Raw genomic sequence first — 15,089 nt, forward strand, 5'->3', positions numbered from 1 at the left:
CGGGATAGAGGTGTCGATACAAATGCTGGTTAGCTACTGCATATACAGAAATTAAAATGTTTTATTTCAGAAGTGATATATGGACTCCTGTTGTCAGATTCTAAAATGATCCTTTTCTCTCAGAATCTTTGCCATTTTTCTGACTGTCAGAATAAGCTGAATTTAAACCCTTGTGTTCAATTGGCCACTGAAACCTGCTGGAACATCAGGCTGAACCTCTGTGTCGAGTAGTGTCTGCTACCTCCTTTCTTCGGACTTCATTTTTTCCTTTCCCTTGTTTAGGGGAGGACTGCCCTCTATGGATGGTCCCCATTAGTATTTGTACAAGTGATGACCCCAGCTGTGCCAAAATGCAAGTGCTGATGGACAAGCCAGAGCTGATGTTGGTTTTGAAAGATGTTAAACCAGGCCAGTGGGTGAAGGTGAGTTTGTGCAGAAGGGAACATATGCATGAGACTTAAATTCAGCCTAATTGAGATGTTACATTATGCTTCATTTGGACCATTTCCTTTCCTACTCTTTTGCAAGCTTGCTGTGCTTCTGGTGGGTCTTACCCTGCATTGGCTCTGCTCCATAGTGCTTGCTTAGTGAAGTCCTTTCCCTTGGAGGGTTTGCTTCCAAGAGTGTTCTAGACAACATAAACTAAAACCATTTAGGAGTCCAAGCTTGGAAAAGCTGAGCGATGCTATTAAACTGAGGCAGCTTTTGAATTGAACTGCTGTGGCGTCTTGTGTATCCCCATAGCAACCACAGCTTAACTCAGCCTATCCTGGCCAAAAATAGTCCTGTTTATCTTTCACGAGTGTGTAGAGTTTTTCTTGGCTATTACCAGGCCAATACAGATCTGCAAGTGAAAAATTCAGCGTTAAGGTCTTCAGTAGATAGTGGTGCGTGTATCAGAATCTAAATGTCAAAACTGAAAAACACTTATCTTGTTGGATTGCTGTCATATGAACTACTTAGGTTAAGGAATAATCATTCTTAAGGTAGAGAAGTACTTTGAAAGGTGACTCCATGAAATAACATTATGGGCCAGTCTCTCACTGATTCCATATCAAATGGGCACTGTCCCATTCTCAGCCTTCAGCTACTAAACACCTTAATCAGGAAATCCAAATTCCATATGGTAACACTGGCATCGATTATCCCATCTCTCCCCCATGGGGCCTGGTTTGTGGCTCTTCCACATCAGCATTCATATGGCCCACCAAAAATTTCTTCATTTCCAGCTAGGACACCACTGCTACCAATTCCAAGTCCTCCCTTTCGTCATAGCAATGGGTCTGTGAGTCTTCATGAAAGTTTTTGCCGTCATAGCGGCACAGATATGCTGCCTCAGCTACTCTGTGTACTCCTACCTGGACAACTGGCTTCTTGTCGCACTATCCTGACAAGAACTCATCTCTGCCATCCTCACCCTTCGCACTCTCCTGACATCTCTAGGTACTTGCATCAGTGAGGACAAGTCAGTGCTCCTATCTACACAGATGATTCAGTTTGTTGGGGCATGGCTCAGCGCCATTGTAGCATGAGCCTTTCTTCCGATGGAGAGCGAGCCATAATTGCAGACCTCCATCTCAAACCATGCACCATGATCTGCTGTTCTCTTTCTCTCTCTCTCTCTGGTTATACCTCCATCATACCACACACACTTCTGCACATGTGTGTCCTTCACCTGTGGCTTCTTTCCATATACATACCCAACAAGGACCATTTCGGGCCAGAATTGTTATACAAACAGTTCTGGCCTCCCTCATGTGGTGGACCAATCCTTCCAAGGTCATGGTCAGGACCCCCTTCGTGCTTCCCACCCTGCAGGCCACCATCACAACAGACACCTCCCTCGTGGGTTGGGGAGCTCATCTAGACCATCACACAGTCCAAGAGGGTTGGATGCCACGAGAGGTCAGAATGTACATAAATGTGCTGGAACTGAGGGCAGTCCGTTTTGCAAACCAGGTGTTTCTTCCTCTCATTGGGTCTCAGCACATTCAGTTGCTGTACAACAACATCGCAGCAATCGTGTATATCAACAAGCTAGCTGGCGCCAGGTCTCCCACCTTCTGCACTGAGTCCATCCACTTTTGGAACTGGCACATCAAACACCACATGACGCTCCACGCCACATACCTCCCAGGCACCCAAAATTCCCTAGCTGACACACTCAGAAAGACTCTACCTTGGTCATGAGTGGGAGTTACATGAAGTCACACTCTGATACCTCTTCCACAGATGGGGCATCCCAGGGGGGGCTCTTTGCTAATCAAAAGCTGCCTAGACGGGTGACCTCCGCTATGCCTTTTGCCCTCATTTCCCTCCTCCCACAAGTGTTATACAAGATCTGATGGGACCAAGCTACCATCATACTTGTAGACCTGTTCTGGCCACACCAGTTCTGGTTCCTGGACCTCCTCAGACTCAAAACTCACTCGCCACTTTGCCTCCACTCACTCCTGGATCTCCTGACACAAGATCGGGGCAAGGTTCAGCACCCTAACCCAGGCACTTTTCACCTCGACCTGGTATTTGGATGGGGCTCAAGGATAGACGAGGCATGCTCCACCCCAGCGTGAGACATCGTTAACCAAAGCAGGAGGGCATCCCCCAGGGCCAGCTACCAAGCTACATGGCCACAGTTCATCTCATGGGCTCGCTGCCATCAACACCCACCGAGTGTGATATTTATACCCATTGTCCTCGACTGTCTTCTCGATCTCAAAATGTTGGGCCTTTTCAATTGCAAAACCTCTGAGTCCATTTGGTGGCGCTTGGTGCCCCTCACTCTTCCCTCCCCCATGGATGACGCATCTGTGTTTACATCTTACCACCATCTGTTTTATGAAGGGTTTACTCAATACCTTCCTGCCAGTACTCAAGCTCACACCCTTGTGGGACCTTAACCTCGTTCTCTCCACCCTCGCAAAGCTACCTGTCGAGCTGCTGGCAACATGCTGCCTCTCTCACCTCTCCATGAAGGTGATATTTTTGTTAGCCATCACCTCAGCTAGATGGGTCAGTGAGCTGGCAGCCATGATGGCAGATTGCCCTTATAGATTGCCCCATGATGGAGTTGCGGCACATTTCTACGCAAGCAAAAGCAACCACGTTGGTCTGGCTCACAGATGTCTCATGGCAAGACATCGGTCATGCAGCAACTAGTGCTCCATACACAGGTTCACGTCTCACTATGCCATTGCCAAAGCGGCGGCTGCGGGTGCTGCTGTACTGAACACTGCTTGTCCTCGCACCTGCCTTCGCACTGCTCACCTTGTATGGAATATGCATAGGGACTGTCATTCAAAGAGGAGAGGCTGTTGCTTACCTCTAATTGAAGGTCTTTGAGATGTGTGGTCCCTATTTGTATTCCAATACCTGTCCTCAATCCCCTCTGCTGCTGACTGGAGTACTCAATGGTAAGAGGGATACTGGAGAGGCGTCGATCCACACAACCTATTATACCCTCGGCTGCAAGCACGAGGGGATGCACTTGTTGGTCAACAGACACTGCTAAGAAAACCTTCCGAACTCAGGTGCATGGCGCACATGTGCACCCACGTATGGAATACACATAGGGACCACACATCTCGAAGAACCTCCAGTTACAGGTAAGTAACATCCTCTTTTCCTGCTGGCAATTCTGCATGTTCACCTTGGAATCAGAGAATGAAGCTGAGTTCCTTCCTTCTCACCAGTAATAAGGGTGCATAACTTAAAAGACAGTGGACTTGCATGTTTGTCAGTGAGGGCAGGACTTGACCTGTGATATCTGTGATCGTCAGTGATGCCAGAGAAGGAAAGAACCCAACCCAAGGTGAACTTGTAAGGCTAGCAGGTAACAAAAAACATAGTTGTGTTTGTAAACTGAGATAATTTGATATGGACTCAATGAGACACGTCTGGGACCCTACAATGTCATTTCAGAGTCACTTTTCAAAATAGAACTGCACGATGGTGCTTGATCTCTGGTCCTGTGGTGTTCAAGGATTGTTATATTCGTGGTGTGTTGGGACTTGACAGATTTGACTTCTGCTTGTTTCAGTTGTGTTACTATCTTCTTGAGAAGAGATTTTGCATTCCTCTTTCTGGCTAGAGTGGAAACACTGCATTCTTGGACTTCAACACAGGGAATTCTAAGAGGTGTAAAGTAGGGAGTGTAGGACCCTGGGTGGGATCCACCAAGATTAACCTTCAGATGTGCCTGTTAAGAATGGGGGAAGCAGAGTTGAGATCATATTGTCTGAAATATCACTTCCTTGCCTTTCTGAGAAAGAATCATCGTCCTTTGTTTTGCTTCGCTAAATCAGCCCACTGTCTGGTGCAGTTACACCTGCAGAGGTATGAACTTCCCTTTGTCCTGTTTGGGTGATAAATTCAAAGCCTGGCTGAGCTCATTTACCAGCCCAGACGTGTGAACATCCAGCTCGAGTCACTGAAATGTAATATTATTTCAGCTGACATGCAGTTTATCACATTTACTTACCACACAGCACATTTACACAGGACAGAGGAGTTTAGTTTTCTTTCTGCAGGAAGTAGAAAGAGATCTGCAAACTTGATTTGGATGGTTTCTAAATATTGCACTAGCATTGCCAATATCAGAATTGAGCTGGCTGTGAAGTGAGGTTTGATACTGCATTTTTGTTCTTCCTCTGTACTTAGATGTGTTTCTGCACTGCAGTCCCCTTCACTGATTCCTCCAAGGCCTAGAATGCTGCAGTCTGCCTTCAGACATATACAGATGCATGTCCATGTCAGCCCATCCTCAAACAGCTCCACTGGCACTCTGTTCGCTTTAGGCTTCCATTCAGAATTGCCCTCCTTGTTATGGAGTTGATCCAGTCTACCTCCTGGACCTAGTTTCTTTCTGCTCTCTTCCCCACTAATTTTAAATACTAGCCTCTGTCTCCCCCACAAACTCACCACTGATGGTGCAGGAGCTCTCACCTCTACAGCTCCTGCCATTCTGGATAGCTCTGCTTCAGCATACCTTATTTCAGATCTGTTCTCCCTTGTTCATACCTCTTAATTTCTTTTTCCCTCTGTGCTGTGCAAAATAGTTATGATTTTAAATGACTGTGTGGCTGATTCTGCTGCATGTACTGACAAGGACCATTTGAAAACTGTTTCCATATGCTACAGAAGGACAACAGTGTGCTTATTTATTCAGTGCTGGTAACGTTGGTTTTGTTTTGGTGTATTTCAGTTAAACCTGGGAACAGTAGGGTTTTACCGTACTCAGTACAGCCCTGACATGCTGGAGAGTTTAATACCAGCGATCCAAGACCTCTCCCTACCCCCTGTGGACAGGCTTGGGCTGCAGAATGATCTCTTCTCTCTGGTGAGCAACATGCTTCCTGCCCTGTATTGTCCGCTTTACAGCTGATTATTAACGAGAACTACAGTTACTGTAGCTATCAGTGTCTGAAGAGCCAGGCTCTGTTCCTGGAGTCAAAGCACCTTTGGGATTACTGCATATAGAGGATTATTAATGAGCTTTGCACGTTAGAACTTGTACTATAAATTTAAATCCTGTAGCACGAACCTGAGCCTGCAACTCTGTTTTGCTGTTTCCTGCAGGGGTGTTTCAACCTTAGTGTTTTTTATAAACAAATAGTATATGAAAACTTCCCTTGCTTCTCTCACCCGAGTCAGGATTAGTTCCTGATCCCTAAAACAGTTTTGAGCAAAGTGCTTGTTGAGGAAGCTTGTCAACTCTCTTTCCTCTGGGGACAGAATCCATTTTTATGTCCCACATACCATACACTTTTTTTTTAAACTGCATAGGGTTTGAGCATTAGATATGAAACAGTCGACTTCCCCCTTCTCCTTCCCTGAAATTGGCTGGATAAGGTCCTCTTTTGCTGAAAGAAATGACTGGTGGTTTTGAATACAGTGTCAAAGCACAGATTTGCATTAAAGCAAGGTATACCAGTTCTGAATATCACCTTTCAAAGATACAAATGTCCCATGAGGTGGGCTATTGGAGCAGTTACCTCCTGTAACTGAAGTCATACTTTCTTACATTGCCAGTCAGCAATCAGCTGCAGGATTTAAACACAATTTTGAGACTACATTGACTTCCTGCAACTTTGGAGATAGAAATAGTCTTAAGCTTGTAAAGTATGCCACGGTTTAGCTGCTACAGTTTTACGGATAAGTTGTCAATAGTTTTGGTCTGTAGCTTAGGAATTGTAAACTGCTCAGAACAAAAATATTTTCATGACACTTTTTAAAAAATGTCTTTTCTCATCGTGCTGGAAACAACAATTTTGTGCTAGCGCACAAGAACTGGGAAATGAAACTGACTTCCCTAGTTTCCCTGTCCCAAGTGAATGAAGAGCAAAAAGTAAACAGCAAAAATGGTAACAAGTAAAATTTAGATGTTTAATCCAAAATGAGGTTTCAGTGGACACACAGTCTGACAGGGAGAAAGGAAGATCTCAGGGGGGTTCTGTTTTCAGCCCTAACACAAACATACTGTGACTTTGAGAAAGTTGCTTAAGCTCTGTCCCTCGGTTTTTCCATTATTATCCTTAGCCTCCTTTTTCTAAAGTGCTTTGTCTGCAGTTGAGATGCACTCTGGGTGCTGTGTATTATTAATAAGGCAGGTGAGAAATTCTCAATAGACCCATCTTGACACCATCTTTCTCCACACACAAGTGCAGCTCACATTCAGACCCTGTAGACTGTGAACAGGAAAGAATGTTAAATAACTGTGTGGTGAACTATTGACTGTTTCCATTCTGTTTGGAGATGAGATTAATCTGTCTCTTTTCCTCTCCCAGGCCCGAGCTGGAATCATTAGCACTGTAGATGTTCTAAAAGTCATGGAGGCTTTTGTGAATGAGCCCAATTATACTGTGTGGAGCGACCTGAGCTGTAACCTGGGGATTCTCTCAACTCTCTTGTCCCACACAGACTTCTATGAGGAAATCCAGGTGTTTGTGAAGGATGTCTTTTCACCCATAGGAGAGAGGCTGGGATGGGACCCCAAACCTGGAGAGGGTAGGAGATGTTTTTATGCTATGGAATTTAATGGTGGTTTTGAAATACTGCTATATGGTGAATAGGTTAAAAAATGTGGGTTTGCAAAGCATTTTGAGGGGTTGCTGGTGTGTTTAGAAAAATGTTCCTCATGTTTTCCTGCTGCAGTTAAAACCACCTGACATGGTCAAATCCATCTCACCATGTTTCTCTGCGCCTTGAAAGGTCTCTTACCCTAGCTATGAGTCTGATAGTGCAAAGATTGCAAGGCCAATGAAAAGCTTTATTCCTGCACTACTTGTCCTGGACTAATCTGAGCCATGTTGTAGCAAAGCACTGACAGGTATAATGCCCATTTGAGCCTAACTTCAGTTAGGCCACTTTACAGATCTAACTATTTGTGGCTAGCCTGCAAAATTCCCTTCTCATGAACCTCCACTCAAAAATCAGTGCACTCTCCAGCAGAACCAGGGGAGTGGGAAAAAACTAGCTTTTTTACACCGCTTACAAGGATGTGGGAGAGAAGACGACTGTGCATTTATAGCCTGCCCTAATGGTTGTAGGTCATGAATGGAGCTGCTTAAGTATTGTCCCAAATTAATTTTTCTCTCTTCCTTACCCTTGTTTATCAGGTCATCTGGATGCACTTCTGAGGGGCCTGGTTTTGGGAAAACTAGGAAAAGCTGGGCATAAGGCAACATTAGAAGAAGCGCGACGTCGGTTTAAGGACCATGTAGAAGGAAAACACATCCTGTCAGCTGACCTGAGAAGTCCTGTAGGTTACTGTGAACTCTACTTCCGAATGGAGTCAACCCCATTTTCACTCTGCCTCTTGTTCTGTACCAAACTCCTGTATTTACAGTGGCCAGAATTAGTCTGAGTCCCGTACTGCAGCACTGCCTGACTATGTTTTTGTCCCTAAATTCGGTTTGTACAGAGCAGATCTCACCTTTTGGTTTTGGAATTTCGCTTCTCGCAAGTTTGCAATGCTCCTCGTTGCTTTGGAACTTATTAGTGAAGTGATCCCCCTCCCCTTTGGCAAGCTAGCAGAAATCAGTATCACAGAATTAAGATTGCTGTGCCCTATATTGAATTGTGCCTGGCTCCTAGTCAGTAATTCACAGTTTAATCCTTCAATTGCTGGCTTTCTCCAGGCAGCTGACTGAATGCTTATAGGTGTTTAGTCTCATGAGGACTAAAATGCTTTATTTAACTGAAATAATTGGGCTTAACATAGGAGCGTTTGGATAAAATTCAATGGCCTGTGATATATAGGAGGTGAGACCAGATGATCTAATGGTCCCATCTGGCCTTAAACTCTGTTAATCTTTGTATATATATATCTGTCACCAGTGAGTTAATGTAGTTTAGGAAAACATTTACTCTTTCACTAGTATGCTATTCAGCTTGTCTAAGGGAAGTGCCACAAAACCCCTAATTATCTCTCTCACCAGATCAGGGGTTGAAAATCACATTGGTCTGAGGTCTGGGACTGACTAGATCAAAGGATTGGTAACAGTTTTAAGATCAGATATCTTGTGAATTACCAGAATCAGGAATGGCTTGTGCCTTATCCCACTGGAAATCACTTCACTGTCATTGCTTTCTTGCGACTGCCTCCTGGCACCGCTGTCCCATGTTTAATTTCCAACATGATTTTAGAAGCCAAAATCTCTCTCCCTTTTATAGTTAGATTAAAGCTTGATGGCATCTTTTAAAGTATTGATTTCTAGCTTTGAGGTGTCCTGAAGTGTGACTTGAAGCAGGAGGGCAAGGAGTAAGACACACCTTTAAAGTTCACTGTCTTGTAGGGATATTTTCAGGACCAGTAAACTTCTCCAAGATCTGGTCCCAGACCACTGATGAGAGAAATGTATTATTGCAGGTAGCTTCTATTGTAAGAGAACTCCTACAGGTACTCTTGTGTATAATATCTTACCTATAGCCTCTTCATCCATGTTGCCATCTTTTCCTCTGTCTTTCCATTTCTAAATGCCTGCTTTTCAAAGAATCTTCCTTGTGTTCTCTCTTAGGTATATGTAACCGTTTTGAAGCATGGAGATGGTGCTACTTTAGACACTATGCTAAAGGTGAGTGCCCTATTCTTGTCTTCCTGTCACCTCAATTTCTGCCCGTTTATACAGCCAGGAACTAGATGTTCTTCCTCATGAACTGATCTCTGAGGCAGTTGGTCTGAAGCTAGTGTCGCTCCCATCTTCTGCAGGTGATGTGGAAACTAGTTTGCCACAGCATTGTTTGGTTACAAATAGTGTTAAGGTGCCATCTAGTGGGCTGCTACGCCTGTTTCCTTAAAACAATGTACCATTGCTCAAAGGCGTTTGGTGCCTGCTTGACCCTATGTAAACTAAGTGCTGAGTAGTCCAGTGCAGATTACCAGTTGGCTATGTACCCCATTGCTGGGCAGATAACGTGGAGAGCTGTGGGAGTATTTGTAGCCATGTAGTATCACATGTCCACTTCAGAATCTCCTCTACTTGAATGCCAGCCATGCAGCTCCAGTATATTGCGAATGATTTACCATACAGGGTAAGAATCCACATAACGATTGCTCCTAATCTGTGCTGTGTTTAACATTACTTACTCTTGTTCCCCAAAGCTACACAAACAAGCAGATATGCAGGAGGAGAAGAACCGAATTGAGCGAGTCCTCGGAGCCATCTCTCAACCTGAACTGATCCAAAAAGTTCTGACCTTTGCACTTTCCGTAAGTTATCAGAGGGGTTGGTGCTTGTCTACCTCATGGGAAGAGGGCTATTATAGAGCATGTCGAGGTGGTAGGATGGAAGGCTCCAGGGTAGGGTGAAGTATCAGAACTGCTTTTGAAAAGGACCCATCAACCTTTGGCCTTGTTGCCAAATCTTCTAGAGTCGTACTGTATCCCATGGTTAATGTGGCATAGACTTCTCAAGGCCCCAGTGTCAGGCCCAAGAGGGTTATAGAAGGAAAGTGTGAAGGGGTGTCACCTGTCTTTGTCTTTTAATGTTCAGCCCTAGACTGAGGCTCTCTGCCCTCTGTCCACAGGGTTAGTCATTCTCCTGTTTAACTAGTGTCAGCTCTTCCTCATAGATTGCCTTCTTGTTCTCTACCTTAAAAAGCCAAAAGGTGTACAGCCTGGGAGAACAGAAGCTGATAGATGCTGCCTCTGAAAAGTGCCTTGGGAAATAAAGCAAATGGTCTGTTTCCGAGGACACTGGCTTGAATGTTTGCTTCCTCCTTTACAGGAAGAGGTACGTCCCCAGGATACCGTGTCTGTTATCGGTGGAGTGGCTGGAAGCAGCAAGCAGGGGAGAAGAGCTGCCTGGAAATTTGTAAAGGACAATTGGGAGGAACTTTATAATCGCTATCAGGGTGGATTCTTAATATCCAGACTAATAAAGGTGTGTGCAGTTGCCTGGAAACTTTGGGCATGTCGTTAATAACATCTAGACGGTTCTAATTAAAATGGTTCTTGGCTTAAAAATAAATATTCTTATCTCTTTTCAGCTAGCAGTGGATGGATTTGCAATTGATAAAATGGCTGCAGAGGTTAAGGTAAGACATAACAAAAGAGTGACCAGCTTTCTTTGACAGGCACAGGAGTGGGGAGCTTTTTCCCTCCACTCTGGCTGTGATTTTGGCCAGGGCACTTAACCTCTGTCTCTCAGGCCTTGTCAACATGAGAGAGTTTCACTGGTTTAAGTAAATTGGTTTTTAACGTGATTTAGTTGAACCATTGCAACCCCCGTGTAGACGCTTACTTTGGCTTCATTTAATCTGATGCCTATTCAGGTCAAAATAAACTGCTATAAAACCTGGTTTGAACTAGAATAAGTGTCCATGTAGCTTTTTGCACTGGTTTAACTAAATTGGTTTAAAATCATCCCATTAGGTAAACTGGTGCAACTTTTGTTATGTAGACTAGCCCTGTTTCCACCATTTGTAAATTGGAATTAAAACCTCCATATGTCAGAAATAATGGGGTGGTTAACTATCTAATGTTCATCTTTTTACAATGTAAAGTGCCACGTAACCTATAAAGCAAATTGATTATAGAGAGGCAGTAGTACCACTATCATTAAGGTGGAGAGTAGCTTACTGTTTAACAGCTGATTTTTCCAACTGCTCTAAAATTCACATATTTGGATTGTCTTGAAAATTCCTGTACCTCATGGGGATCCAGGATTAGTGGTCTAAATCTGAGGTCATTTGGCCTATGGGGTTCCCAAGATAAGGTCCCCTTAAAAGAATCATGACATCAAAATGTTGTCACTTTTTTTTGTGCGTGTACCTGGAGCTCAAACTGATCTTGCTTTCTCAGGACTGATCTCAGCTAATGTCTAGCTCCCACTTTGTCTCCGGAAAAGCTATGTTAAAAAATTTAGCCCGAGTTGGACAGCAGTGTGGTTTGAGCCAGTCGTTTGCCAGCATACTGCTACACTGGGGCAAGCCGGAGCGTTTGCAGACAGTCTGATGTCAGAGTAGGTGACAAGCTTGGGCCATTGAATCCGAGTGGCACCCATTCTCTTGAGAGTTCAAGGCCTGTCTGTGGCAGCTTTCTGAAAATGTGTTGGGGACAATATTTGCTCTTTGCCTGCAGAGGCTCCTTCTGGAAAGAAATGTCAGATGTTAAAAACGTGTCACATGGCCCTTTTTAAAACCTTTGTCGTCGTAGCCAGTTGGTCCCAGGGTATAGGAGAGACGAGATCAGGGAGGTAATGTCTTTTATTGGACCAACTTCTCTCACCAACAGAAATTTGTCACAGCTCCTCCTTTATTAGAACAGCTGCAGCAAACCTCAAATGAGATTTTTTTCTCCCACAAACGCTATAGAAGAATGTAACTGTTCACAAACTACAGTAAACATTTTAAAAATTACACTCCAAGTGAAAAGACAGTTTGTGTAGACCTTTCTCATCCCTGTTAAAATGGAAATCCCTAGTGCAACCATAACAGGTAGGGCTATTGCCCCATCATAATCAGCAGATTTTCCATTTTTTGATGTCTTCAGATCTTTCTTTCTGGAAGAGATAATTAAGCCAAACACAAACGATTGGGCTCAATATAGGGGTCCCAGGGTAAAATGTAAGGACCTGTGTGATACAGGAGGTCAGACTAGATGATCTAATGGGCTCCTTGAACCTGAAATTCTACCAATCTTTAAATAATATTGCTGTCACACAGGGCCTGGAGCAGTGTTTAGTTTTGCAAATTGGGGTCATTTGGTTAAGGGATTTCTCAGCTACAGCTCCCCCCATAAGAAGCTGCTTTTAATACTCAGATTCTTCTAAAACCCAGAAGCACAGTAAGATTGTCTTGAAAATGGATGTGCCGGAGCAGGCTGGGTTGGACTTTGGGCGATGGGGGGAAGAACACTCAGTGAGATGAATGAGCCACGTCACACCTCTGCAATCCTTCTGTGCTGCAGGGGATTGCGCAGAACCCCTGTCCCCTATACAAAACTCAGCCACTTATCCCGAGAAGTGAACAGAGTATTTTGTGGTGCCGTTTCCATCATTATCGATACTGTCACCTTGCTCACTAATGTGCTAATTCTCAGTGGCTCTGCTAGTCAATAGAATGAGTTAGTGAGGTTCTGCTGTAGCGGGGAAGAGCTGACTAGTACGCAAAGGAATAGAGTGATTATTCATCCTTATTTCGACAGCATCCTCCGCTCTGCCCCTGTAGTCAGTTAGTTCTGAAATGCCAAGTGACGGTCTTTAATGGAGAGTTCTCTGCCTGGAATTATTTCCATGTGGTCAACTTCCATTCTCCCAGGGAGTGGAGAGAAGGGCAGGTCTGTGTGCAGCAAAAATGTCTCAGGCCTCCGTGCTCTCAGCAGTGCTCCTTCTCCTCTGGGACAGAGGCCCATTTAAAAGCAGCATGTTAGCGAAGGTATTCGTAATCCTAAAGGACCTCAGGTGTAATTTAGTGTCTTCCAAGTAGCCTAGTGACATTCACACCTTGGATATGTTTCTCATTTGCTGCCCTCCCATGACGAGATGGCTGCTGGCCCTGGCTTCGTTTAAGCGCAGTTGGCTATCACTGGTAGTCAGTACGTAGCAGTGGAAGGCTCTGTCTCAGCCAGTTTGCAGAAATAACGCTGTGGATTTTCCCTGGCATTTTGCTGTTCCCCTGCCGTACCTGTGGTTACACAAGTAGCTTAGCAAACTAAGAGCCCCATCCTGTGGCCTCACTCACCCAGCTACACTCAGTGACGTCTTCGTCTCTTCTCACACGAGTAAGGGCCCCAGGGGCGAGATACGTTGTTTTCGTAGAAATACTTTCTACCCAGCTGGTGAATCTGACCATTTAAAAAAGCATAGTTTTGTCTATGGGTGTTACCCCTGTATGGATGATTGTGTGTGTTTTATTCAGGCCTTCTTCGAGACTCACCCTGCTCCATCGGCAGAACGCACTGTCCAGCAGTGCTGTGAAAATATCCTGCTCAATGCAGCTTGGCTGAATCGGGACGCCGAGAGCATCCATCAATATCTTCTGCAGCGCAAGGCCCCGCCAGCCATGGTGTGAATCTGTGCATGCGGCTGCTGCAGTCCTACTGCCTCGTCAGGGGGAGAGGGAGAAGCTACCCAACAGCTGGTTCATATGCCAAGAATTTGGAGTCTTTTCTCAAAGCAATGGGGATTGGACAATGAATGTAGTTAACTGGTTCCTGCTCACACTCAAGAATTAAATTCTATTAAAAAAAATGATCAGCAATTCAGCAAAAAAAAGAAGTCTGTAAATATGATAGTAATAAAATAGAGCATAACAAAACTGTGAAACTTCCTCAAGCCTTGTCAGTGGTTAAAATATTTAACACCCCCTTCCAACACTCTTACCGACAGATGTTCTGTTTTTTTACATCCCCTAAAAAGGAAACCAGAGGCTCTGGGTCAGTGGAATTTTGTGATGAGTCTGGGGCAGGAATGGGTTAACACCTCTGTGTAAGACAGAGACCTAAAAGACACTGTAGTGCGCGTTGTGTGGAACAGTTCACTATGAAAGGCAGGTAGCTGGTATAACGTACTCTGAATCTGTGCATAAATTCCACTTGCGTGGTTTTTGGGAGATTATTTTCCTGCAACCTCCAATCAAATCCAAGGATAGTAGGTTCCCCCCACCCCATCCCTTCTGTGTCACCTCTTGGCAAAAAGAAAAATCTTCTGTTGCTCTTTGGTTTTTCTCCTTGGTTCCACTTGCTGATGTCCTTCTTAGAGAGAGAGGAATTGTTAAAGAAACATCTTTCACAGCCACATTAAATAAGAGATCAATTCATGCAATAGTTTTTTCCTTATTAAATGCACCCTCAAAATGCATGTGAATGAGGAGCTAGAGTAGTGTGACTGGTTCCCCGCGGGCACCGTTACTTGTTTAAAAGATCTAGCTTGTCCAGCCTCCTCGCAGCCATAGCCACACCTGCTTTTATTTTTGTTCCTTTGCTGTGATGTTGATGGTCATTTGATTCAGACGCCTTAAATTAGTGATAACTGGTGTGACTTAGATGAAGTCTAAGCTGTGTGCCATCACTGACGTCACCAAACAGCATGGCCTACTAATCACACACCACCACCTAATGACCGAACGTTTGAGTTTCTTTTAACAGGAATTCATATTTGGTGTGGCTTAACTGTGTTTCAGAAGGTCATCAGACTAACTGTCCGACTGCTTCCCTGAAATTTTTTGTGCTATTGTTTTAAAATAAAAAATTAAAACTGTTGGCGTTAATAAAAATGTCAATGTGAAATCAATGTCCTGCTTTTTGTGTTCTGTTCAAGGCCCGAGGAGATGTTTGCTGCTTCAGATTAATCGTCGCAGCTTGGAAAGCTGCTTAAATGTCCATAGACGCTGTTGGTCATTTGTCCACTGTGGCTTTAACTGTCCAAAGGAACACTTGTCCTTCCGCCTTTTTGTCCCTCCTGCGGCCATTGGTAGGGTATCGGGGTGGCTGGATGAGCTAACCACATGGAGATCAGAAGACCTGTATATCTTCTACAGCATTTTGCATACAGCCTATATCCCAAACCCAAAAGAACTAATAGCCGAGGGACAGAATTTCCAAGGTGTAGACAAGGGAGAAGAGATTCCCAATCTCAACTGAAACCCTG

The 15,089-nt window shown here is 44.4% G+C and overlaps 1 protein-coding gene across 2 annotated transcripts in view; it reads left to right on the plus strand.

Moving 5' to 3' along the window:
- Window positions 1-14,732, plus strand: part of LOC115638922 (puromycin-sensitive aminopeptidase) — a 67,238-nt gene extending 52,506 nt beyond the window's left edge. For both annotated transcript variants that reach the window (XM_030541017.1, XM_030541016.1), the window contains 9 exons: window positions 283-422; window positions 5,204-5,338; window positions 6,786-7,005; window positions 7,617-7,759; window positions 9,018-9,074; window positions 9,602-9,709; window positions 10,227-10,382; window positions 10,489-10,536; window positions 13,360-14,732. In XM_030541017.1, the coding sequence (XP_030396877.1) occupies window positions 283-422; window positions 5,204-5,338; window positions 6,786-7,005; window positions 7,617-7,759; window positions 9,018-9,074; window positions 9,602-9,709; window positions 10,227-10,382; window positions 10,489-10,536; window positions 13,360-13,512 (1,160 nt within the window). In that variant the 3' untranslated portion in view covers window positions 13,513-14,732. The remainder of the gene's footprint in view (window positions 1-282; window positions 423-5,203; window positions 5,339-6,785; window positions 7,006-7,616; window positions 7,760-9,017; window positions 9,075-9,601; window positions 9,710-10,226; window positions 10,383-10,488; window positions 10,537-13,359) is intronic.
- The last annotated feature ends 357 nt before the right edge of the window (window positions 14,733-15,089 follow it).

Source organism: Gopherus evgoodei, chromosome 23 (assembly GCF_007399415.2).
Source record: "Gopherus evgoodei ecotype Sinaloan lineage chromosome 23, rGopEvg1_v1.p, whole genome shotgun sequence".
Lineage (NCBI taxonomy): Eukaryota > Metazoa > Chordata > Testudines > Testudinidae > Gopherus > Gopherus evgoodei.